The 27,800-nt window shown below is 41.8% G+C and overlaps 1 protein-coding gene across 16 annotated transcripts in view; it reads right to left on the bottom strand.

Moving 5' to 3' along the window:
• Positions 1-27,800, bottom strand: part of MTSS1 (MTSS I-BAR domain containing 1) — a 175,480-nt gene that overhangs the window by 124,017 nt on the left and 23,663 nt on the right. For 15 of the 16 annotated variants that reach the window (XM_073330172.2, XM_073330170.2, XM_073330174.2 and 12 more), the window contains exons 2-3: positions 27,342-27,403; positions 22,572-22,645 (exon numbers count right to left, since the gene is read on the bottom strand). The exons of the other annotated variant lie outside the window; for it this stretch is intronic. In XM_073330172.2, the coding sequence (XP_073186273.1) occupies positions 22,572-22,645; positions 27,342-27,403 (136 nt within the window). The remainder of the gene's footprint in view (positions 1-22,571; positions 22,646-27,341; positions 27,404-27,800) is intronic. 16 annotated transcript variants of the gene reach the window in all.

The following is a 27,800-nucleotide window of genomic DNA, read 5'->3' as shown; positions in this document are numbered from 1 at the left end:
CTAGCTACTTTTTAAGTCGCTGGGCATTCCAGACTCTTGCAAACAATGAATTTTGCTTTCAAAACCATTACAAAGAATCACAGAACAGTTGAAATGAATGCCAGCTAGACACCTTTTCACCACTTCCACTGTAGGTGATCCCAGGATGTCTAAAGGGTTGATTTGCTATGTTGAAGTCCTGCTTTGTCTCTAATGAAGAGTGAGTTTTAACAGGGAGAGCGCTCTAACGTCTCATACAGTTCCAAAATTGCAACTTTGCTTTAAAATGTATTTTTCCCCTACTGTTGTCTCTTAAAAACTATTGGGGACTATCCCTGGTTCCTGCAATGTATCCCGCAATGTAACACAAACAAAAACACAGTGCTAGGCTACCTAGGACTTTCAGAATTAGACACTAAACAAAAACTTTTGCGATCAGCCACAAGCTTCAGTTATAGTGCCCTTCCTTTAAATCTGTGCTGGAGGTCTACAAACAGGCCCATTATATTTTATAATCAGGATGGAGCTTGTCTGAACTACTAATCAAAGATGCATGTTACATTAAAGGCTTACAAGAGAAATGTAAAGAGTTGTGTTTCACATTAGCTTACTCCAAATAAAATTACTGTTAAATTTAAAAAACCTTCAGACCTACAAATGAAAAGCAAGTAGGTCACTGGTACACAAATGTATCCCACAGTGTACAATATAGAAATAACTGCCCCAAGATTTAGATGACCTTTAATTTCTATGGGTATAATCCCTTTCATCCAAGCATCTCGCTCGTGTGAGATGAGGAAACGGAGGTAATGTTAAATCAGTTTTTCAAATGATGCTGAGCGTGCAGAGATAAACTGGGCATCAAAAGGTTTTGCAATCAGAAAAGCAGGAGTGCTTACAAAAAATATATACAAATATACTAGAATAGCTATTAGCCCCCACTATCACAACTGCAGTTCAAGAAGCAAAAATATGTTCTGTCCTCCTCATCCCGTTACAAGAACACTTTTTGATGTAACCTAAGTTTTCATAACTACATCTTTTATGTAAATTTACACACACCAAATGTAGATAAGACTGCAGTAAAACAAGCAGCAACATTTGTATATGTACTCTAATCCTCTCTAATTATAGATGTGACTATATACAAAATACTGTTTCATAAATCTGTTGCTGCTTGTTTTACAGTTATATTAAAGTAAGTAATATTTTTGGAGTCAGAGCCACTGAGCCTCCATGTATGTTTACATAGAGGTAGAACTCCACCAACTGAAATCATCCTCTCACAGGTCTTTTGCTACCTCTGCCATTACTGTGATTCTGAGGGGACAATCAGAGAAGACTTGATCAGGTATTCCCCAAGTGTCCATTCTCTGGAGAAAGAGCATTCTCTAACTTTGCTTGACCTCACTGCCATATGTTCAGTGACAGTCCAGCTAGTATTCTCCCAAAGGCCAACTGTCTGTCCCTCAGCAAGGGAAGAACTTTGGAATGGCTACGGACAGATTTTGTTGGGTGCTTCTCCCTAGTTGACTGCTCCCTTTCATCTATCCTCTACCTCCCCTGTATTGATTGGCAAACTACTGGAAAGACCCAAAAAAGAGCAGTAATGCACAAGACCACTGTTAATCATCCTTTCTTAACCACACCTCAAAGCATTTAAAAAAAAAATAACCCTCACAATTCTAGAAGACAGACCGCCAACCCTGTTAGTCTGCTCCTCTCTCCAACCAGCCATGGTGTAGGAGGTACCCGACTGTAGTTAGGGTAACTGCTATTTACTGGACAAGAAAGGAGGATTCAACATGCACTGTGGGAGAGGTGACTCATTCACAAGCTTTCTGACTTCTTATTTAGCTCCCCAACCTTGTCCATGGAGGAAAAAAGTGTTCCCAATTCTTCCATACAGATCAGTCTTTCCTCCAAATAGACCACCCTCCTACAGAACAAGGATCCACAAACTTTGTATACTTTGGCCAGGGATTTTCTACTGGATTAAGGACAAGTAATGCAAAGTAAGATCTACTAAACTGCCTTGCCAATACCTTCCATCTTGTAAAGTGCAAGATTTGACTGAAAGAGTCCAGCATAGCTAATTTATCCCCTTTCCAAACCAAGTGCCACAAAACCATAGGGAGGGGGCAATATGTGTGTGTTCTACAATAGTGCAAGGTTCATGGTCCTCAATGTGATTAGATGAACATACAAACCATACTGCCAGAGAACATAAACCAGGGACCTAGCTATTAAAGGTCTTACTGTTCAGAAAACCAAGGGCATAGTTACTCTACGATGGGGTCTAATTTGGAGAAATGGCCCAGCTGCTTAAATATATACCAGAAGAAAATAATCTTTAAAATATTATTTCAAAAGGTATTTTTATATATATTCTCACCCCAATCTGTCAGTCTGCATAGAAGTGCTTGACAAACTATGAAGTGAGAGGCAATTTTATCCACATATGGTGGACGTATCCAATTAAAGTTTTCTGGGATACAATTTGAAACCACATATTATAAGCTGTTGGGCAATTTGTTTTCATCTAGAGCAAAAATGTGGCAATTAGTCGGCAATATTTCAGGGTAATTCCAAGTTGCAGGAACTACACTCCGTACAACCCAGGGCTCCTAAATGAGCTAATAAAAAATTAAGATAATTCTTTCTTCACCCACATTATCAAATTAAAAATAAATCTTCCAGGTTTACAGCTTAAAATATAGCACAGAATACATTTTGACCCATCTTTAGTTATTCCAGCTTTAAAGCAGCAATGTACAGGTTTTGAAAATGGGACTGTTACTCAGAGATAGCTGTGCTTGCATAGAAGGAAACAAGCCTCCCTATTGTCCAGCCCCTTCCTGCAGTGTAAATGGTAGGAAGAGGGATAGAAGAGCATATTGAGGTTCAAAGGTAGTTCCCTGTTATAGCATTTCAAAAAGGTGCTTGGGTGACAATCTTACCAAGTAAATATACCCCAAAGCACTCTAAACTGTCATAATTATCATCGTTACGGCAACTGTGTCTCAAATCTAAACACAGCATCTCTACATCTGTTCTAGCCTCTTATTGGTCTCCATCGTTGCTACAGGAAAACTCTTATCCAGAGCATAGCTTTAATGTTTTACTGGCCAAAGTACAACAGACCTCTGAGGTCTCCGATAAGTAGGAGAATCGGTTTCAGTGCATCTTATTGTACGTAAGTAAACCAGTGAGGGATTCACACAGATGGATGCATCTGCAGGTCAGGCAGACGTGGCCTCATATTTTTACCACAGCCCGCTTTCTTCACTCACACTTCTCTTTGGCATTTTCTGTTCTGCTATTCTTGATGGCTTTAACTGCAGACCAACAGGCCTGCCGCCATCCTGATCTATCAGCAGCAGCTTCCCATGTGTTCGGGTCGACTTTGTCAGCTTTTAGTTGATCTTTGAGAGTGTCCTTATATTTCACTGGCTTCCCAAGGTATGTGCTCCCATTTTCAACTGCCCATAAAATATGGCTTTGGGAGTCACATATCACCCATATCCAGTCCACTGAATGCACCCGATGAAGTGAGCTGTAGCTCACGAAAGCTTATGCTCAAATAAATTTGTTAGTCTCTAAGGTGCCACAAGTCCTCCTTTTCTTTTTGCGAATACAGATTAACACGGCTGCTACTCTGAAACATATCACCCATAGTACAAGGTGAACAGCTCAGCAAAATTGCACCTGTATGACTAGGGATTCAAAGCTAGTCATGCAGCATCGGTCCAGGACTTCGATGTTTGGTATCCTGTCTGACCACTTGACTTTACAGATGAGACACAGACAGTGCATATGAAAACATTCTAGTTGCTCCAAGTGCCTGCTGTAGTGTCCATGTTTCACAGCCAGAGAGAGAAGTGCTTAACACAGTTAAGAGAGCTTAACAGACAGAGACCACGCGTGTGGAGGGGTGCATGCAAGATCACGTGCCCCCCAGATTTGCTACTTGCCTTAGACTGAGCATGCTCAATAAACACTGCTGAAACCAGCTGTCCTCACTCTATCTACCTCCCCCCACGATCGATCGACAGGCACAGGTTGCCTGTGACAACCGACCTTAATCTTGGTGTGAAGTCGAACACCTCTCACATTCCACAGGTGGTGACAAAGAGGACCATAGACAGTACTGGCTTGTGATATGCGCTGCGTGATTCTGTTGTCGATCATGGCATTATTAGATCAAGTGCTGCCAAGATAGCAAAATTATTCTACCACAGTAAGCAGAGTGCCATTAACTGCGATTTCAGGGGCAGAATACATTTTTCCTGGAGCAGAGTGGTAAAGCACTTCAGTTTTCTTGAGGCTGACAGAGTCCAAATCACTTTGCTGATCCAGAAAGAAGTCGATTTGATGCTGTATGTCTTCAACGGTATGCGCTACAAGAGTGCATTCGTCAGCAAAGAGGAACTCCCTACAGAACAAGCCCTGGCCAAAGTACAGCAGGGCTACCTGTGTTGTTACAAACCACTCTGCAAAATAGGCACCGTTCTTAGGCATTTTACAAGCCATTAGGTCTGATGTACACCAGACAGAGGAACTGCCAGCACCTTTCTGATGCTGCTGGAATATTGTGTCCACATTTCAATGGTGTCCATAATTCAAGAAGGATGCTGGTAAATTGGAGAGGGTTCAGAGAAGAGCCATGAGAGTGATTAAAGGATTAGAAAACATGCCTTATAGTGATCGATTGAGCTCCTTGAGTCTATTTAAGCTTAACAAAAAGAAGGTTAAGGGGTGAGTTGATTACAGTGTATCAGTTTCTACACAGGGAACAAATATTTGATAATGGGCTCTTCAGTGTAGCAGAGAAAAGTATAACACAATCCAATGGCTGGAAGCTGAAGCTAGACAAATTCAAACGGGAAATAAGGCGTACCTTCTTAACAGTGAGAGTAATTAACCATTTACCAAGGATATAGTGGCTTCCCCATCTCTGGCTATTTTTAAATCAAGATTGGATGTTTTTCCATCTAAACAATCTGCTCTAAGAATTATTTTGGGGGAGTTCTATGGCTTGTGTGATTCAGGTCAGCCTAGATGATCGCAGTGATCCCTTCTGGCCTTTTAATCTATCAATCTAGAAAAAATACAGAGGGTATTACATTTTCAAACAAGCAAGAGGAGTTAAAAAAAAAAGATGATTATTTCAAAGGTATGGAGCATGAAGATTCAGGAGAAAGGGGAAACAATATTTTTCATATTGAAGGTTCTATTACAGCAGTCACCTGTCCTTCCTAGTCCACGTGGTATTCCCTGTCCCACCCAAGCATCTCGATCTTTCTCAAGTAAAGCAAGACCTGTCCTCCTCACTCTGGGCTTATCACTGGGAAATGTATAAGGATGTTTCCCACTTAGCACCGCAAAGAGTTCATCCACATGTTACTACAGATAGATATACAATGCAATGCCCCAAAAGGCATTCTACATTCCATGAAGTCAAAAGACAACAGTCCTTTTGATCCCAGATCTACCCATCTGAGTCACATAGGAATTAACTGACAATCATTAATATTTATGTCATACTGGGCCTTCTTTATGCCATCACTGTTTAGCACTCCCACTGAAGCCTGCCAAAGTAGAGGCCTAATTAATTGATAAGCCACGTCTAGAAAGCTTTCATTCAGACTAGAGATGCAGTCCCTTATGTTCCTGCCAAAACAATTCTACTCCCACTCTCCTGTCAGCATGATCAGGTCTAAAACTTATAAATAAAAAACAACATTAAAAGGTTTTCAGCCGAGTTAAAAGTAATTTGAGATTTCTCAAAAAAATTCCAAGAAACCAGACTCCCTGTAGACTGGGTTTTTAAAAAAATGTCATTAATTAGAGATAACATCTTTAGTTGCTGAAATGAAATCTAAAAGAGTAAACGGGAGTACTAAACAGGATGTAAATTAAAGAACTGAAGTGTTCTTTACATTTATTGCATGGAAGTTTCAGTGTCTAAACATATTGTTTTCATTAGTATCTTGTAATAAAAACCTGGAATGAAAGGAACTAAGATAGTGAAGTGGAACATTAACAAGGCTTTCAAAGTTGTCTAGTTTTATACCTGCTTTACACTGCAAAATAGATTTGGCTATTGATCAGAAAGGTCTGCTCTACTAGGCATAACACCTGGGCTTGTTAGAGCTAAGACTTATTTGTGGCTAGCCCTAACCCCATTATCCAGAGCTAGAGCAATCAGGGTCCAAAACACCTTGCTTTTCACAAACGTGACCAACAACCGGACTATTTTGCAAATTGTATATTTATGGGTCATTAGTTTAATGTAAATATATTGACGATGCTGCTTCTTACCATAGGACGTTTGTGCTTCCAAAACAAGAAAGATAAAGGATGGAAAACAGCACATAAAGCCTTTGTGAATAAAATGTGAGGTCTACCATTTGCTCAGTAGAGCTACGTGAACCAGGCATGAGAAGTCTGGCCAGAAATGGGGAACAATTACCAGTGTTTACCACCCACCTCACGCGCAAAAAATGTTAGAAAATCATATGTTCTCATTGTGTTCTCAGGAGTGGTAAAATTTACAAATAATTTAAATGAAGCAAAAGAACGTAGGGAGAGCTTTAAAGGTAAAGCAGAGCATGGTTGTTAGCCTTATGGGGCATTGATGGAAAAATCCCCAGTCCAACACAAATCAACCACTGCATCCTACAGGTGACTGAGGGGAAGACACTGAGCATTTATAAAAAAAAAAATACTCTTTTATCCATCTCATTAATTAATCCACAACACCAAGAAAGAAAATACTCGCCTTTTTAACAGATGGAGGAAAATAAACTAAGTGACTTGCCCAGAGTTAATAGATTTTAAGGTCAGGAGGAACCACTCTAATAAGCTAGGTCAGAGAGAGAAAAAAATGTCAAAGATGGGATTAGAATTTAGAAGTTCCTGGCACCCAGCCTAGTGTTTAAACCAATCTGTTCACTCCGCTATCCAAGAGGAACCACAGACAGTCTTAGCTTGCCGAGCATTGAGTCATTTTGTTAGGCTGTTTCCCCTTTTGAGAAAGACCTGAAATACCCTTAACTAGAAATTACTGTGATTATATAAACGGACGTTCCACAGTCAGATACTGTTGGCATGCAATTTTTAAAAAAAAATTACCCACAAATCACACTTGAAACCTAAACGCAACATATCTCCTTAGCTAGGTTGTTGTCTGGCACACAACACACCTTTATGTGAAACAGCTAAGGAAAAGGTTCACATTTTCCTCATGTCCTTTCGACCTTTCCTCTTTGCAGCTCCTAGAAGCAATGAATCAAAGGTAAACTGAACTGACTTGCCCCATTTCATTTCCATGCAACTTAAAACCACAGCCTTAATATTTAATGTTTACTCCCATTGGTCATGGGAAAGCTTTTTACATGGGGAATGCACTTCATTTTAAAAAGGGAAACAGAGGAAATTATTGTAAAGAATGATGCTAATAGCACCTCCTTTCCTTATTTTCCACAACAGAGTTCCTAAAGTTTGGTGGCATTCTTTAAACAATAAAGCTACACTATCTAGGAACACCTGTAGGACCCATTTTGCAAGCCAAGCTTACCATTTTGGCAAGTGCAAACTATCTGCCAAGACTAACTCCTGGTGAATTACTAGAGGAAAGTATGAATTAGACAGGAACAAAAAAATTGTGGGTAGAATTGTTTACTGGATCTGCAAAACTGTGCACATAAAAACGGAGGCCTATTTTGAAAGTCAGGCTTGAATATTTCCCATATAAAAGGTGGCATTAAAAATTAGGTTTTGAAGCACTGGTTTGTTTTTTGATAGTGCACTCTGATCTGAATGCAATACTATATCAAACAGTCCACCTTATTGAGGTGAAAAAAGCAGTCATGTTTTCCTACTTTAACCTTAAGTAATCAGTCCTTCCACAAGCAAAGGAAATGCTAGATCTTCCTGCCAGCTCTGTCCAACATCCCACAGCGACACTCAGGACAGGCAGATACATTTTCTTAAAACACACACCCATTCAAGTTCTACTGTAAGGAAGTTTATGTACTCTAGTACCATGCTTGAACAGGCAGGTTTTGTTTCGACCAGGCAACAATTGCTTCGAAACATCACTCTTCTCTCAATTTTTCAGAGCAGGTTACTGTTCACTTATTCTGGGCATGAAATTTCAAGTCGTATTACAGTACATTTTTCTTCTGCACTTTCATCATTTACTCACAAAAAGGTCTTTGGCACCACCCTGCTTATTTAAAAAACCCTCCCTCCCTCCCATTTTGAAAAGTATGTTGCACTCACAAGCTGGCTGCCTCCCATGTGCCCACTTGTGGCCCTGGGTTACTTTGCAGGCAGTTTGCCTCCGTTTCCCCCATTTGAGGAGCTTCTTAAACTCCACACAGACCTTTCTTGTCCATTCACCACCCCTTCTCTGAGTTTATTCACATAAACAAAGCTCCAAGATACAATTAATCAGTTTTACTCTCTTGACAGGTCACTCCCAGGCTTTTTCTGTCTGTAGTCTCAGGAGGGAAACCCCATGCTCCAGGTGTTTCTGCTGGAGCCAATTCACCCTACTTCTAGGCCTTCCTGCCTGCGGCCTTTCCTGCTGTGGCAGGCCGTTTCCAGACCTTAACTGACTGAAGCCTCAGGTTTATGGCTCTAGCTTCCAAACCCCTGGGTAAGAGGGTGTTTCCTGCAAAAATCTCTCTTACTTCCTGCAGTTTCCTCCTTAACTATAGCTACCTCCTGCCCTTTATAGGGAAGTACCTAAACCAACCCAGATGTGCCTCTTTAGTAATCAGGGTTGGTTAAACCCAGGCCCTCCAGCCTTTTGGGGCAAGCCACCCTATTACAGGCTTTATCAATTAACCACCCCAAACTTGTATGGTGCCCTTCTATCAAGTGGTCTGGAACGGGCATAGTATTACGGTATCTATTCAAAGACAGCTTTCATTTCCCCAACTGCAGGCTAAACTGCCATTTGTTTAATCACTCTTACTCCTCACTCAGGCTCCTGGCTGCACAGCCACAGAAGTACATGTGAACTCTTTACCTCTGAACCAGCATGTCTGAAGCCCACACTTAGCTACTATTTGTCTAGCACAGTGGTTCTCAAACTTATGTGATTGGGCCCTCCTTCTCTGTGTCTCTAATTGTTTACGCTCCCCCCCACCCCACACACACACACACACACACACACACACACACAAGTGTACCCTCCAGTGTATCTACCTCTTCCCCCGGCTTAGTGTCATCTGCAAACTTGCTGAAGGTGCAATCCATCCCATCATCCAGATCATTAATGAAGATGTTAAACAAAACCGGCCCCAGAACTGACCCCTTGATTAACAAGGTTTCTCAGCAATATCAACCAACACAAACTGTTCAGTTCTGACAGTGCCACCTCTCAGAAGGAGGCAGTAACAAGTTACCTGGAAACATTTCACTGTTGTCCAAAAATACTCAGAATCATGACTGCACTAAACCAATGGCATCATGTGAACAGGCAGGTTAACATTTTGTTATGTTATGGATAACATAAGGTCAATTAAACAAAAAAACAAAAGGAAGTATTTTTTCACACAATACACAGTTAATCTGTGGAACTCCTTGCCAGAGGATGTTGTGAAGGCCAAGACTATAACAGCGTTCAAAAAAGAATAGATAAGTTCATGGAGGATAGGTCCATCAATGGCTATTAGCCAGCAAGGGCAGGGATGGTGTGCCTAGCCTCTGTTTGCCAGAAGATGGGAATGGGTGACAGAGAATGGATCACTTGATGATTACCTATTCTGTTCGTTCCCTCTGGGGCACCTGGCATTGGCTACTGTCGGAAGACAGGATACTGGGCTAGATGGACTTTTGGCTAGATGGCCATTCTTATGAAATCTTATTCTAAAAAGAATGATTATCCATATTTTTATACTCATATATGTTCAACTGTCTTTCAATTATATATTAGAATACACATTCACACCTCAGACTATGTTGTTGATGCTACAAATTTGGCTGGCAATAAGACTGCTGACTTTAATTCCACATATCTGGGGAACTGTTCACAGTTCAGGTACCATTCTGCATTGGGTATGCCCACTTCTTTGAGGCATTCTTCCGACTGTATGAAATATTCTCTGCTCAGGGATTGTTACTCTACTGCAGTAGACTATTTCTATGTTGTATTCCCCTTCTCATGAAAATGGGGTTCTACTCTGAAAGATACAAAGATATCATGGGATTCCATCTTTATCTCTCAGACCACAACATAATAATTGTTCAAGAAGAACCAGGATATTTTCCAGACTACCAGCACCACAAAACCTGGATTGTAAAAGTCACCTTTTTTCTTGTCTCTTTTCATTCTGCTATGCAACCCCATTGTAACTTAAAACTGCACAGGTGTAAATGAAAGCCGAATCTGGCCCTGCAACTGGAACTTTGTTAACAATGCTATTCACTATGCCCAGCAAAACAGACTCCAGCTCAGTCTCAGTATGAGATAAACACTTTTGTGACAGCTGTTATCCTGTGGAGAAATAGCACCCATTCTTAGCCTTACATTTCACTTTGAGATGGGCTGAAGTGATGCCCAGAATATAAGAATATTCTGCCATCAATTCTCACTGTATTCTTCAATCCTTCAAATCTATGGCTCTTTTGGCAACATCAGAAACCTACACGCTGTCCACCCCTGAAGCTGGCATTCTACAGAATGCCCATTTTCAGATCGCAATACACATTTGAGGTGCATGCACTTCAGTTGCAGCAAGGAAAGCCACATTCCCTATCTTCTTGGTCGTAATCAAACATTTGCACAGGATTGCACGGAACTGTGAAATATGCTCCTATACAACTCCAAAGAAAAGCACCAGCCAGTTCCTTGATATTAGTTTCTATAGTAACCAGTCCCTAGGCCCAGATGCTCACAGTGGGGGATAATGCAGATTTCAATTTTACATAGCAGTAAATGCTTCAGAAAGACAGAGTTGCATAGTAATTGTAAGCACTGGCATAGCAAACAGACCCACCCCATACAATTATCCCATGATTCTGCTACACTGCAATACAGCAGAATGTTCCCCCACTCCCTGTTATTTTTCACATGGTTATCTGCAACCTGTGCTAGGGACGCTGCTGCAAAATGGCAGCATTTTTCACCAAGGTCCTAATGAGAATAAGGAACGTGCTCCCTCTCATGTATCAGACCTAGCAAGAGGATATCAAACAGTGCCAAATGCAATGAGATTTAACCGAGTGTAAGCCAACCATTCACTGAGATTGGGTCATTTCTGAACCAGAACTTGCCTGCTAAATGCCAAACGAAACAATCAGAACGGGTGGCGGGGGAAATCACTCACTACAGAAGTTTGCCCTTTTACACCCACTCTTCCTAGAAAAGAAGATAAGAGAGGTTCTAACACTGAATTGAAACAGCAGGAGGATCACACTATTTAATTTTCACGCAGTTTTACAGGTTGGACTTCATTAAGCAAGGGAATGGAGAGGGAGAGAGGAGAACAGTAAGTCACTTGTCCTAGGTTGATACTAGTTTTCTAGTACAATCTGACAACCGAAAGGGCTCCCCTCCTAAGGAGCTCAGAATTCTGCATACAGAGGGTATTTCTACCCCAATATTGGCCAAACAAGACCAGAAAACTGTCTAAGGTCTAGCTCCAGGAGATGCCTCATTTTAAAACAAACTGACATTTGCACATAGCAACAGGGGCAAATAATTGAGCTAGCAACACCCAACAGCTCACAAGCAAACAGAAGGACAAGAAAATACAGGAAGCCGATCTATTTTAAGCAAGACCTCATTATTACCATACAAATGTATAACCTTCCTCTGAGCAGCAAGTATACAAATGCGGGATGAATCATATCACTAAGCAAACTGCCTGGCAATGAGAACAGCCCTAACTAGTTTGCTTGCGCGCACACGCACACACACACCCCCTGAAATTGCTGACACCTCTGCAGTAAGGGTGCATAAAAGGAATTGACATGGCAGAGTTTAGCCTCCAAGGAATAATTAAATCAACATCAGAAACAGTAGCTCAAGCATCCTTCTGAGAGACAGACGGTATATCACAGAGGGGGAAAGCCTGGTAGACAATGCAAATGCCACTGGGTCTTTTGTTCAAGGATTAAACAGAGCTCCATTGTCCTGGATGTGCAATTCTCAATTCTAGACTTCCAAGACTTGTAATCTCACCTTTGCTTGTATCCTCTGTGTTGTCAGAAACAGAATTTTGTCTGAGGGGAAAACCTAAGAACAAACCTGTATTCCAGTCCAAAGGATGTATCTTTATAATGTGCAACAAATACACCGCTTTGCATCACTCAGAACTGATGTAAAGGAATGAAAAGGGGGCTAATGGCTTAAAGTAGTGATAACAGGACATATTCCTGTGTCAGTGGTCTGAATCCTGCCTGGGTTGATACACAGCTACATGAAGTTACCAGCACAGAGATGTGGTGAGAGTTGCAGGAAGCAAGTTGACATTGTTAATTTGACTTCTCATGGGCACATTCCCCTGTTCACTAAAGCTACCATCACAGTGGTCATTCTGAATCTCAGCAGAGCATATGCAATAAGACAGCCGTGGCTGGCTGATGCCAGCTGACTCGAGGTCGCAGGGCTTGGGCTAAGGGGCTGTTTAACTGCAGTGCAGAGGTTCAGGCTAGAGCCACAGCCTGGGCTTTGGGACCCTCCCACCTCTCAAGGTCCTAGAGTCTGGGCTGTGGCCCAAGCCCAAACCTCTACATTGCAATTAAACTGCCCCTTTAGCCTGAGCCCTGAGAGCCCAAGTCACCTGGTACAGGCCAGCCACAGGTGTTCATCTGCAGTGTAGACATACCCAGAGAGGCCAAGGAGTGAACTGGCACGTAGAGAATCAGCTGCCTTTTGTCTCAAGAGGTGGCCTCAGAAGGCTTCGGGTGGGATTTGGAAAGGCAGTTGGGCAAGCATACAGTACTTTTATTTGGGCAACATCTCCAGGGCCACCAGCATGAACCTATCTCGAGAAATTCATGGCGGATGGGTCCATCAGTAGCTATTAGCCAGGATGGGCAGGGATGGTGTCCCTAGCCACTGTTTTCCAGAAGCTGGGAATGGGTGACAGTGGATGGATCACTTGATGATTACCTGTTCTGTTCATTCCCTCTGGGGCACCTGACATTGGCCACTGTCAGAAGACAGGATACTGGGCTAGATGGACCTTTGGTCTGATCCAGTATGACCTTCCTTATGTACTTTAAGTAAAGGACGAGCAACTCAATTCTAACTTAATGACCTTATACTTATTTTTCCTATAGATGCCTAATGATGAATAGATTAAAATAGAACAAATATTGGTAAACTACAATGGAAACATCTCTTTGGCAACTGTTGCTAACTAACAGATTCACAGAGCAGAAAAAAAAGCTCTTTTGTTGTGGTTACTACAGAAATATGGTTATGCACCGACTACAGAACCAGTTTATCACATCATGACTGAATCAGACTGAAAGGGGATCTCCAACCATAGGAAGATGAGCTATATTGACAAGCAACCACCAACTAAAACCTCAGCCGCCACTGTTTTAAAAGTCATTCTCTCTCTCTCACTCTCTCCCGCCAGAAAATTAGTGAAATGAAATAATCCTTACACAGCTTGTGGTTTACACTCATCTTCACAGTTCCCCAAGAAACTGGATTTTTGAAGGTTTTAAAATTCCAATCCCATCCCTTTAACACTTGTAACTCAAGACCAATTCCAAAAACAGGCATTTCATTCCCAGTCCTGCAAGGAACACCACGTGGGCAGACACCTACACAGCGTCAAATAAAAGGCACCATATGGACATAGGGGTCGGTCCGTAGGGCCTTAGATACTACAGTGCTAAGAAATACTAAGTCAGAAAGAAAACTGCTGTTATTGATTAAATAGCAATGCATACCTAATGCTCACTCTTCCTCTACCCCCACAACCTCCCCCAACAAGGTTTCTGACTCAATGTTTCTGAATAGATTTGCATTTTTAATCAGAAAGGGGTGTCAAGCTCTTCCTTACTATACACGTGCCCTTTTCTTATTTGCACTCCCTCCCAAACATTGGTGTGGTGGTGGGTGGTTGTTGGGGTTTTTTTGTTTTTTAAAGAAACCCTTGCAATTAAATTTGCTCATTTCTGCTGCCTGAATACAAATCGCTGCAGCAGCCTAATCCATCTCCTAACTGCATTTCAATCTCTTTACAAAAGACAGACGGCTTCATAAAAAAACGCTTCAACTTAGGGAAAGAGACATCATTGGCTATTTATACACCATATTGCACAAAGCACCGTGGACTAGGTGGCCATGTAGGTTGCCATAGCGATTATTTTATCTATCAAACTGGAAATTTCCCCTCAGTGTGAAGTACAAGGCAGCACTAATTTTGATTACATGAATCCTGAGCTAGCTTCAGACTTGACCTTAAGGAAAAACACACACACACACAAATCTAGCTAGAAACAACAACAAAATATAAGAAAATAGCCTTAAATCTCTTGCATTTATGCATTTAAGATTAAACAACATCTAAAAAGACAAGACTCAGGTCTCATTCCATTCTGACCCCTTCTACCGAGTACCACAGAACTCTCAAGGTCGGTATGCAGCTCAGTGACCTTCACACTGCACTCTATGCGCAAGGAGATAGAGATGAGAAAACATGGCTAACCCTACTGGTCTTCAACTATGTACTTCCCAGATTCTGCGGATTTAATATTAAAAAGTTAGATAATAGTTTTAAACCTGTTATGCATTAATTGATATTACAAAACACAGATTGTATGTTAATATGTGTTCAAGCAATTTAAAAACTACCTGCAAAGGATTTTAAATTGCTTCTTTATTGCACGTACTGGTAGCATGAAAGGTTTATTTAAATATTGCTTTTTCTCCTGCTTGATTTACACCTTACAAGTATCATGTGTGGAAAGTCTGATCATCCCTGGGTTTTATTTGGGAGGACCAGTGGAAGGACAGAGATGTTTATTGTAAGTCCTTTGGCCCTTAATTGAACAAAGGTTTCCTTTATTCTAATATCACTGAAGTTAAACAGCTGTTCATGAAAAAAATAGTTTCTTAGTGACTAAATTCCCTTCCCCTCATCAGCTCCACTTTTACTCCCATGCTTCTTGTGAGGTCATCGTTTATACAAGTTCACCTGTCAATGGAGACTGCCATAGAGCCGAACAAAAAACAGGGACAAGTTTTGGGGGGAAATTACGTTTCTTTTCTGCACCCATCTCTACAGCTGGTTCAAAGTTCAACTTTGAAGGGGTTTTTTTGGACAGAAAAGGGACACTTCTTTCAATATTTCCCATGCTATTCAGCTGTACGGTCAAGAATTCTGTCCTGCGAACACAATTTACCGTCATTTTTATTAAGTCAAACACCAGTTTAGAAGAATTAAAATATTTATTCAGGAGACCTGGCTTCTATTCCCTGCTCTGCTAGTGATTTGCTGTGTGGCCTTGGGCAAATCACTTCCCCTCGGTTTTTCCCCACATACCACTTATCTTGTTTAGTTAGATCGCAAAATCTTTGGGGCAAGGACCATCTCACTTCATGTTTACACAGTGCCTGGCACAGTGGGGCCTCCAGGCACTACTGAAATACAAATAAATAATTCATTTTCACAAGACAGGATGGCAGAGACTCATCTTCTGCCCACAGCCCTCAGTCGCCTTTCCCCAGCCTGGGAACACCATGGGTGCGTCTATGGGTGCGTTATAGCAAAGGTGTGATTTAATCTAGTTATCATGGTTAATAATAGCAGCATAGATGCTTCACAAAATTCGGCACTGGCTAGCAACTAGAGTATGCACCCTGTGCCCCGGGAGTATGTCTACATTGCAGCTGGAAGCATGTCTCCCAGCCCAGTCAGACTTGAATTAGTGCACTAAAAACAGCATTGTGGACATAGTAGCATGGGCAGAGGCACAGGCTAGCCACCTGAGCTCTGACCTAGGGAGTAGGTGAGCTTGCACTTGGGCATCTAACACATGCTGCCATCCAGCCACAACATCCACACTGCTATTTTTAGCATGCTAGCTTGAGCGGAGCTCATGTGTGTCTGTCTACCTGGGCTGAGAGGCACGCTCTCAGCTACAGCGTAGACAGAAGCACCAGTTTTGGCTGCTCTCTAATGTGCTATCTTGGCTATTCCTCCAGGGCCTTGACATCCTCTAACCCCAAGTCCTAACCTACCGTCAGGAAACCATTTCCGACACACATTTCACTAGCACTCTAATGTGCAGATCATCTTTCACTCCTCATGGACTGCTGTAGAATGAAGGGGATTGAGAGCATAAACAGCACGGACATCTTAAAGTATACTGCACTGTACATGGGAAGGGAAGGCGTATCCCTTGCAGGACATGTCAAGCCCCCGAGTTGCATCATCACACACTGAATCAGACTGTCCACAGAAAAGCTCTCTGAGTTACTGTATAATTAAACCATTCTGAGGCACACTTATCTACCAATAGCAAATACTCCTGCTATGTGTATTAAAAACCACTTCAATACGGGGGGGGGGGAAGCTAAATGCGTAGTGGATACTGAAGGACTCATTAACAATCGTACTTTGAAGATCAATTGTTAGCTCCCGCATAATCACAAAGCTTTCAATTTCTCTTCCCATAAGTCTTCTAAATTTACACCTGTGAAAACGAAGGAGACGGTGGGGAGACATTGCCACTTAATATATTCAGGCTCTCCTATGAATATTCAATAAAGCAGATTTAAAGGATAACATCAGTATTAACTCTGAAGCTTTAAGACATTAGGCGAATGTCACTATTCCTCTCCACCCTACATATTCAAGTTTTTAAATCCAGTGCCAGTCCGGAAGGACATCAAAATACAGTGAAGGCAAAGAGAAAATTAGTGTAGGTACAAAGCGAAGAAATCAACTTACCCACACGCTAAAACTGCACAAAAACCAAATTTATGTTACATTTTCAAACTACAGTAATTTGAACATATTGGGATTCTCTTGTTATAAGAAAACATAGCAGGACCACGTCAACTTAATTTAAGGCCAACATTTATAGAAGGCTGGGTTAGAGGAGAGGCTTTAGGATTTTAAGACTCTAAAAATGACCATTACCCCTTCAATGGTTTGAACTAAGATGCAATAACATTGCACTAACTTATGAAAATGAGAAAATGACTAGACCAATCTAGTCTTTTTCCATCCTCAGCAAAATGCAAACTGAGCCAATAATAATTAAAATAATAATAACGCCTAAAAATGCACTTATGTAGTGTTTTGCATGAGTAGATCTCAAAGCGCTTCACCATCTTTTAATGCATTTATCCTCAACGCCCATCGTGAGGTAGGGCAGTGCTATTATCTCCAGTTTAAAGATGGAGAACTGCAGCACAGAGGAGCTAAATGACTTGCCCAAGGTCACACGGAAACTTTGTGGCAGAACCCGGTGAAAGATATTGTTCTTTATAAATCAAAAAATTCTAAATGGGTCTGAGGTAATTTTTCTGCAAAAAAAGTTTTAAATGATGGGGGTTTAAAAAAAATAAAAATACTTACACCATCATACAGACCTCGGTTCAGCAAAGTATTGAAACTTATGCCTAACTGGCAAAAGCCATCTAGTGGAAAGGGTTGATGGGGGCAGAAAGAGTATTTTGGAGAACTGGGAGGAAAAATGGCTTCTCAGGGTGGGGGGTTGTTTTGTTTTATTAATCTTTTGCTGGCCAAGGTAAACTGATCTCCATTTGCAGCCAATAATATCTCTACCATGGACTTCAACAGGAACAGTTACACCAACGTTGAGCGCTTCTGAAAATCCCATCCTTAATGCCAGGGGCTAATGCAATTTAATGTATTAGTATTTACTGTTATTTTATTGCACATTTAATAATTCTAAGGGCATTTGGTGCTTGTTTTTTAAATTGAGACATAAAATAACTCTCACCCAATGAGTAACTTCACTGTAGTCAGTGGGACAACTCACATGCTTTATGTTAGGCATGAGCTCAGGCACCTTGCTGAACTGGGGCCATAGATTTTACACATGAACTAATCCTCCCATGAACTCTGGATAAGAATTATCTTCTGGTATGGAGCGGGAGGAGAGAGGAGGAGAAGTACAGGGCCTGGTCCTGGGAGTTTCTAAACACAGTCCACTTCCAATGAAGTCAGTAGGAGTTGGGGGCACTCAGCACATATCCCAAGATGGCCCCACAGCAGGTGTATCTAGACTAGAATAAAAGGTGGATATTTAAAAATGCAGAGTGAACCAATTTAGCCAGCATCCTTTAAATATACCTTTTATCCTAGTCTACGCAAGCCCCACAACCTGAGGAAGGCCAGCTCTGAAATGGATACAGTGCAGAACTCAGACTCACATGTACTTGGCTCCCTGCCCGCGGTCAATCCACCAGACCACACTGTCTCCTTAAAGCGAGATAAATCCTCCAATACAACACAGTGTTTTACTACTGGAGCTCACATGCTTTTATAACAAATTCTGTATCCGGAATATAAATATAACGAATACAGGCAACACACCACTTTTACTGCATCTGTTAGATGGACAATGTTCTTTCATTAGTCGACTCATTTAACAGCTCTTCTTATTAAAGAATCAGACTGGAAATAAGAAGTGGTAGGACTTATCCTCCACTCACAATCCTGGAACAGCTGAATGTTTCTGCTCACACACATCAGAAGTAAGCATCATCAATATTAAAATCCTTCAGAGTTAGCCCCCCACCTTGAAATGAACAGAGCAGCTCATACCACTCTGAGCTATTGTTTCTATATACCAGCTCAGTACAACAATGCATTGCGTCACACTGAGGGGGTCTTTGCTACCCTCAAAGGTAGCATGTGCAGAATGATGGTATGGCGCAGCACAGCATAGCGTACTGCACACTCCGCCCTGTGATTCTATTGTTTTACACTCTCCCCTTAGAGCTTTCCGCCTCAAAGACTTCAATCCCAACACAAATATAAAAACTGTGCAACAAGCAAAACCTGCAAAGTTAAAGTCAAGAGGAGGCAAATGACCAAGGGAGACCAGCAGTTCTCAAACTGTAGGTCACGACCACAAACAGGGTCACCACCCCATTTTAATGGTGTCGCCAGGGCTGGCATTAGACTTGCTGGGGTCCGGGGCCAAAGCCAAAAGTCAGAGTCCCATTGTCCAGGGCTCAAGCCGAAGCCCAACGGCTTCAGCCCTGGGAGACAGGGCTCAAGCTTCAGCCTTGGGCAGTGGGGCTCAGGTTACAGGCCTCCAGCCCGGGGCTGAAACCCTTGGGTTTCAGCTTTTCCCCCTCCTCTCTCCCACCCAGGGTGGTGGGACTCGGGCTTTGGCCCCCACTCCCCACCCAGGGTGACAGGGGTTGGGCAGGCTCAGGCTTCAGTCTCCCTTCCTGGGGTTGTGTAGTAATTTTTGTTGTCAGAAGTGGGTCACAATTCAACGAAGTTTGAGAACCGGTGAGATAGGTAGATAGGAAGGGAACAGCCAGCACTTCAGGGTGGCACACCTCAAGTATCATGTAGAGGTTAGTGCCAGCTAGAAAAGCCTGGCTTCAGTGTTGTACTTCATAGAAATGAAACGAGAAGCTACGTACAAGCCCACCATCCTCAGGTATCTGCAAAGGTATTAGGTTTTCCCCTGTATACATGGGTATGTATAGTTGTAAATATTTATATATTATATACATAGACAGTATTTTCTCCCTCTGAAGCAAATGCTGATGCAAGCAGATTGACAAGTACTTAGAGAGGGTTACTGCTGACTGACTGTGATAAAATGCTTTCATCAGCTAGAATGCTGGGCCTTAAAATAACACACCACTTCCAGTAAAACAGTAAGCAATTACAAATAAAAAAACAGCACACAGCTTTACAACAATTTAATCACACTACTTCACATTAGGGAATAACACTATCTCTCTGAAATAGGCGGTGGATCAGCATTTTTACTTAAAGTTATCAAAGAAATACTTCTTCATACAATGACAATGTATACCTATAATTCACAGCATGCAAAGTTGCTAAACCTTCTGTGTAGTGGTACACAGGACACGCATGTATATCCTGCTTGTAGTTTACCCTCAAACATTTGCATATATATTAAAAACATTGTATATACTCTCTGCACAAATACTTAAAACACAAAAGCAAACTTTGCTAATTTCAGTTAATGTAAACAAACATGGGACAAAACTGTTTTAAAAACCACCCTTGGTTTTGCAGCATTAGGTGTAATCTATACCAACAGCAACCACCACAGGTCAAAGAAATACACCATTTATAAAGGATAAAATACACAGAAACAAAACAAATGACAACATTTAGTACAGTATTGTCTTCAGTCCTACATATCTAATTAACAACTCCTCAAGGGGCAAAACCACAGGCAAGAAAAGAATCTCCACATCACAAAAGGGAAGGGGGGGGGGAAATCAGTTGTTTTAAGCCAGATTTCACTTAAGCTACTACTTTTATGAAGATGCTGGATGAAATCCTGACCCCAGTGAAGTCACAGGAGTTTTACTATTGACTTCAATGGGACCGGGATTTCATCCAGTCTACAACAAAAGATATTAGGATTCACATTAGCTGAAGAACCTCAAGGAGGTTTCTTCTTGGGTACAATGCAAGGTGCTAATTCTTAACAACACATAGGGGGAAATGGAAGAGCCACTAGCCTGAAATTTCAATTATTTGGTCAGAATGTCAGTTTCTAAAAATATGTCAAAATTCCCTTCTATCATTTCAATTGGGAGAAGTAAGGGAGGAAGAACAGTGGGGGTTATACAAATTTCACTGGACTGAATTTACAGAGCTTCTTTTCTGAAGAAAAGGAGTACTTGTGGCACCTTAGAGACTAACCAATTTATTTGAGCATGAGTTTTCGTGAGCTACAGCTCACTTCAATTTAGTCTCTAAGGTGCCACAAGTACTCCTTTTCTTTTTGCGAATACAGACTAACACGGCTGTTACTCTGAAACCTATCTTTTCTGAAGGACGTAGTCTGGAAAGATGCAATGCATGCTGGATATAGTCCAAATACATCAAAATACATGGAACAGAAGGGATAAAATATCCCCCAATAATTTGCATAGATCCACATTATTTAATTTTTTGGTCATTCAAGAATTCAAAACACTTGTAAAAAGAATGTTTTAATGATCTTTAAGCGCTTTTAGTGACCCAGCACTGAAGCAGAGCTCAGCCAAGCCTGACCTTTTGGAGGGGTGTTTCAGACTCCAAACCCAAAATTTTTCATCTTGGGTCCCTGTGACAGTCTCATCTCTAGATTTGTCCCTTTCGTGCAATGTACACAGGAAGCCAAGTCTGTCAGTCATGGTTTGATGTCTAACATGTATGAGCTGGCATTTTTTAACGTATGTATTAATATCACCAATAGTAGATAAAAAAATTCCTTCAGATAAGCTTAGCAGAATGCAATTAGCAGCTTTTAAAAACAAATATCTGGTTCCTCAAAGTTGTCACAGTGCCCTTATTTAACTCTTGTTCCAGCTGCTACTACTGCTCTCAGAAGGAAAAGTGTGGCTTAGATAGTTAGCACATTGCTAATTAAACGTCACACTTTTCAACATTAGGGATGCAGTATTACTCAGAGATAGAAACTAGCAAGGATTTATTTTGGGGGGGGGGGACACCACCCAAAAACCCAAAGCTAGAAACTACTGAAAACAACTTGATGAACAGTTGTACATTCACTTTGGAATAGCTCTTCAATAACAGAGCCCTGCTGGACTGGCCAGCCCAGCCTCTGCAGAGACATCAGAACTCTTATTGCCTGGGTCAGTGGTCATCTGGCACACCACAGAAAAGCAGCCTTTTGCTCCCCGCTCACCTAGGGGTCTGGCAGGATTGTCAGTTGCACTGTTTCTACTGGTCTATTCACGGACAAACTTGCAGTCAGTCACCCATATGAACCTGAACATCCCTCATTTCCTGCTAAAGGCCAGGAGAACTAGTTTGGCCATTAATTAGCAGGTTAAGGAAAAATTATAGGGTATGGAAAGGTGGGGACGATAGAGGAAGATTCCTCTAAAATGAAGGTGCAGGCAACTGCCTCAGATATCCAGGGACCGAGGCTTAAAAAGCAATTAAAAAAAACTACAGACCAGATCCTCAGTTGGTGCAAGTCAGCACAGCATTATGGTCTTCAATGAACCTACACTGATTGACGCCAGCTGAGGAGCTGGCTTTACATCTCTTTTAAACTTATTTATGGGATAAAGTGTCAGAGTGAGAACAGATACAGATTTCAATAAATCTACAGTTAAAATATTCTTCCTGAGCATGTAATTCAGAGGGCAATTAAGAAATATTCAAAACGATTTATGTCAAACAAATCTAAATTATGGGTCTCCATCATTTTTCCACAAATCTTTCAAACCATCTCATATTCTCCATATTCAAAGTAAGAGCTCATCAAACAGAGGTCTACCAGATCTGCCTGTCAGTGGTAACAAGTAAGGCTTTTTTATTATTATTACTACCACAAATGATATAAGCTGGACACAGCATTCTGCTAAACTAAATATTGACACATCTGCTTACCACGTGTGTTAGTAGCCATGTCAGCCACTTTCTGAAAGGCATCCAAAAAGGCAGCAGCTGCTACTACTGTAGTCCTGAAATGCATACAGAAAAACAAAACATTAGCTGTGTCTCATTGCTGCCCGTTTAATTATTGTCAAAAATGTTTAGGCTTATTAAGAAACTAGTGGGAACTTGCAGGGGCAACAATATAACAAATCCCCCTCTATTTTGTGTTTGAATTTAGCCCTCTTCTGCCTTCATTTCTTAATCTCTTCCTTGCTTTGTGCTGGTACTATGGACATGCTAATGCTGTACTGTGAATTGCACAGGACAGGTGTTATTTCAAAAGGATGCAGTCAGCCCCTTATAGCGGATTTTATCTGATGAATCAATATTAAAGCAATCAAACATGAAAAAGAATCTAAACAAATTAAAGCCACTATTATTTTTGGGAGGCACCTGTATGCTTCAGGATACATCCCCAGATAAGGGAGAAGTAAGTTCTCTGCAGTCCCAGTCAAATCCCTATCCTAAGCACATCATTTGAGTTCTCACTTGAAGTGTACCTGCCTCCCTGATAATTGTGAGAGCACAAATGGGTACTTTCCAAGAGATCCATTGATCCTGTTTGGGAGTTTTGGGACCAGTGGGAAAAGGAGAATATTCACTACCCAGAGAGTTCTCTCTGTTCTACAGTTACACCAGGGCAGAACAAATGATTATGTCATTCTCCTCTTTACAGGCAGGTCACCTTCAGTCTTCGTTGCCGAGCCAGCTAGACCCACCTCCACCTTTGCCTCTAGAGGAGCTAAACCAAATGTCTTATAAATGTCTTATATATAAACATGTACAACAACAAAATTGCACCTGCTGACTAATCGTGCGCGCCTGTGCAAGCAGAACCAGGGCAAAGAAAGGAGTTACAAGTAAGAAGTCTCTTCTGTACCGGAGGCAGACTCACCACAAGGAGGAGACAAACACACACCCCAAGAGGCAGAAGAGACTAGATGGCAAAGGCAGACGAGCCACCTGAAGAAAATTCCATCAGAACTAATGCACAAGATACAGAATACCTTCCCCCCGATCACCCCCCACATCCTTGACAGAGGGCAGGCCCACCAAGCTATGAGGAATGCATTATCCATAGGCAGCATCTGAGGATGAAAGCATAGAGGCAGTATGTTGAGAACACTTCTGCAGGGACCACCAAGTGGGAGATTTGCACTTCTTCAGCTACAGCTGCTCACCTGCTCTGCCTAGGAAGTGAACTGGATAGGCCTTTAAGGTTCAAAGGGCAAGGAAGGCCTGCTAATTGCATAATCCAGATAAACAGTTTTATCAATTTAGATAGCCAATCTAGCTGCTGGCATCCAGTGATTCTTACCCTCAGAATGGACAAACAGATTCCAATTTTCTAAATAAGCAGGTCTTGAGGGCCCTACACATCGCAGCTTTGTGCCAGAGCTTTTCTTTTTCTCTCTTACAGTCTGGGTATCCTGATTTAAATGAAATTAGGACAGGACTTTAGGGATTAAATGAGAACAGTGGCACAGCAATACTTAGTCCTCATGGACAATGAGGTACAGAGAAACATAGGCGAATATAGTGAATTCCCTCCTGCCCACAACAGTTGGAGAGATCATTCCAAATGAGTCCCAAACAATCAAGATTTCCTTAAAGAGATCTGAGACAAAGTAAAATTTATGGAAGTCTCCTCATTGTGGCCTAAAGGCAAAAGTCCATCTAAGCCACACCCCGCCGAACCAAAAACATGAGCAGAAAGCTGCAGGGAAGCTTGTCCGCAGTCATAATTGTAGATAAAGAATGGTTTTCCTGGGAGAGCTGGAACTGGACTACTTGGATTTTATCCAACCCTCACTTCATGCACACCCTCAAAATAGAGGAGAAATAAATGGTAGTGCATGGTTGGGCTACAGCCGGTGCAGAATTCCTCCTAAGAGCCTTCTCAATCTTCTGATCCAAGATATGGGTTTGAAAGAGATGATGACCTCAAACAGATGGAAGGAGGGCTCTCTACATGCTGTCATTTGTAGGTCAGCCCCGAGACAGGGGGAGGAGAAGGGCTTCTCTAGCTAATTGTTAATACTTATTCATGGACCTGGCTATTTCCAGACCTGGATTTTTCCAGCACTGTTTTCCTATTGTTAGGCTCTTCCAAAATCATGCGCTACATTATCTTATCCAGATTGTTAATAAGGAGGTTCCACTTCTCTGATAAAAAATACTAGGGGGGCCTGACTCCAGCTTCGATTACATATTCTCCCCTTTGTCAAAGGAAGCAGCAGAGGCAAAAGATTAACATTTTCTGGGAGTGAGTGAGTGAATCCTCAAACTGTCTGTGCACAGAGCCATTAAAGCACCTGGGAGGGAAGTTTTCTTTGTGCTGCGTGGGTGGTAGAGAAAAAAGACTTTGAATAAGACCTATAAAATAATTGGCTGAGCAACAGAACTTCAGCACCTGAAGGCAAACACTTCCCCCCTTTGAAAAGAAGCTGCTGGAGGAGATGGTGTCCTGGAAATTGTCCTCTACTCTTCTAGCTGCAGTAGTTGAGGACAAGGCCTGGATCTGAAAGCTCCTATTCAGGTAAATCTCTGTCATGGGCAGCTGGCATCAGAGACTGTCCAGGCCAGGGGCAGCGGAGAGGTAGTCTGGAGCTTTGAGGTGCTGCCAGATGCCATTGCTCCTTCTGAAGGGCAGCTTCACAGCAAGAATCCGTGACGAAGGTCCATGTTGTACAGGTGCAGCTAGAGTATGCAGAGCCTCTTTTTTGGGGGCAGGAGAGGAATGTCCCTTGTCACTGCTGCCCATAAGGAAAATTACAAAAATGAGGAAGAACTCTGAAAACCTGCACTGATAAGCCAGAAAATGGCAGAGACCAAAGATGTACTGGGGAGACAAAGCAGGGGGCAAGATCTGGCTAGCTAGTGTGTGCCAGGATCTGGAGATTCTCCTGGATTCTGGTCTCCTTGTTGAAAGACAAGGAGTTGCCCAATTGTCCTGAACTGGTGGCATTCAGGATGTATGAGGAACTGGAGCGGTTTCTGAAGCAATCCCAACTGGGCAAACAAACTGTATTTCCTAAATAAATTATTAAAAACTTCCAGGTTGCCCTAATTTGTTTAACACACCTTAGCTTAAGGACATACTACACTGTAACCTTTCAAACAGTTAACCCCCTCAAGGACTCCACTCCTTTTTCTCCTCTCCCAGCAGTAGCCCCACCTGTCCTCTGTACAGACTACCCCCACTTCTCGCTGTGTGTCATTTCCTCCCCACACTTGGCCACAGCTGCATTTGTACGCCATCTATCCCTACAGCTTCCCAAGCAGGGAAAGGTGGCAGAAGCAGGAAGCCAGATAAGACTCGGGGTATTGGGTACATGGAGGAGCTCCTGGAGATAAGGAAGTGGGCCTAGCTCCTTCCAAAAGTACCAATATGGCTCCACTTTCCAGTCCATCCCATTCAGGATAAGACTTCAGGGAGAACTTGGAAACTGGCCAGACAACGTTTGAACATCTAAGAACCCAGGCAGACTCTTTCCAGTTGTGCCTTCCAAAATCCAAAGTGGATTTAATAATGATCTGCAACTTGGAGCGACACTTTGGCACAGTCCTGTAAAACCTTTCTGGCATTTAAGTACTCCCAGTACATGGCAATTGCCTTACTGGCAACACATATCGAAAAAGGGCAGGTGGGGGCTGGATAGGGTGGGGACAAGCAAGCTCACATTGGCCAAAACAATGCCTTCCTAGCCCCAGGGGCACGCTTCAAATCCCATACTGCAGGACTGCTGGTGGAGGAGAGAAGGACATGGGGGTGGGGGAAAAAAAAACCTGAAAACAATCTTTAAAAATAGATAACTACACAATCTAATAGGAGTCAGAGAAAGCATGGTTCCTCTTTCCTTCCTTTTACTTCTTCAGTAAGACAGGTGAATCCCACCTGGGAAACCCAATGGGATGGGACTGCATGGAAAGGGAAGCACACGTCAGGCAACCAACCACATACAGGATTTTTGTGGGGTTTTTAATAGGACATATGAGAAGTGTATATCCCATTAGTTTAGGAAATAAGGTTCAGTTCATAGTAACATGCAATTTAAATTTCTCCCCTCTCCCTATGTAAGCAGAAAGGCATTTTATGAGCCTGTTGATTCTGTTACAGATACCAAGTTGTGATATGATATAGAAGCTGCTTGAATAATATTTTATTAATGGAAGTCTATGAAAAGTTATCCAGAATGTTCTTAGTATACTGAGACCCAACTAGTTACATGTTATTAACTGCTGCCAAATGACCCAGCACTGGGATTTCCTTGGCAGCCAGATCTTCTGTCCTAGTTTTTAGGTTACCATAGACTTTACCCAATATTTAGAGTACTTCTGTAACTTAATAAGCCTTCTTTATCTTACATTTATAAAAATAATGCGAGGACTTTCGACCCCAAAGCTATGGGTTAATTAAATCAAAATAAATCAACTGTCTTACATTAGAATTCCAGATGGGGCCACATCATGAAAATGAAAATGTGAAAAGAACTTACAGTCCTGTGTGGACAATTAGCTATTTTTCTAAAATATACTAAAACTGTAAAAGGAGGCACACAGAATTTACATCGATGAGTTATGAATATGAAATATTAAAAAGAAACGCTAAACTAAAACCATGCTAAATAGACTATCAAGGATGAAACACCATTTAAACTACGCAGTATGTCTAGCATGTCCCACATGCCAAGGGGATGGGCTATGCGATAAGAAACTTACCTTAGCTGAGACTGCAGTTTCCCAGCTTTGTTTATAAAATCTTCCCAAACTGGGTAACTTCCCTGAAAGGAAAAAAAAAAAAAAGAATTTTAGTGGCCATTCAATTTTGATGTTCAGAATTCAGTGTTTGGGATAATATGAATGATCAAAGTAAAGCAATAAAGCCTAATTTTTGTTTAATAAATGTCCATCCCTTGAGCCATGTAATATTTTTCTAGCAATTTATCTGCTGTTCCTTTAAAATTACATTGTCCTTAAACAAAAAAAACTCCCACTGGTTCTGAATTCAGGCTGCCTGTTTGCTGAACATAAGCAGCAGAGAGAACACTATAACCCAGGACTTGAGACCTAAGTTTAAATTCCTACTCTGCCACAGACTTCCTTTGTGACCCTGGGCAAACCACTTAGGGCTTGTCTACACTTACCGGCAGATCGACATGCAGCGATCGATGCATCGGC

This window comes from Lepidochelys kempii, chromosome 2, assembly GCF_965140285.1.
Source record: "Lepidochelys kempii isolate rLepKem1 chromosome 2, rLepKem1.hap1, whole genome shotgun sequence".
Taxonomy (NCBI): domain Eukaryota; kingdom Metazoa; phylum Chordata; order Testudines; family Cheloniidae; genus Lepidochelys; species Lepidochelys kempii.
The sequence above is the reverse complement of the archived record's forward strand: the minus strand, read 5'-3'. Positions and strand labels throughout refer to the sequence as shown.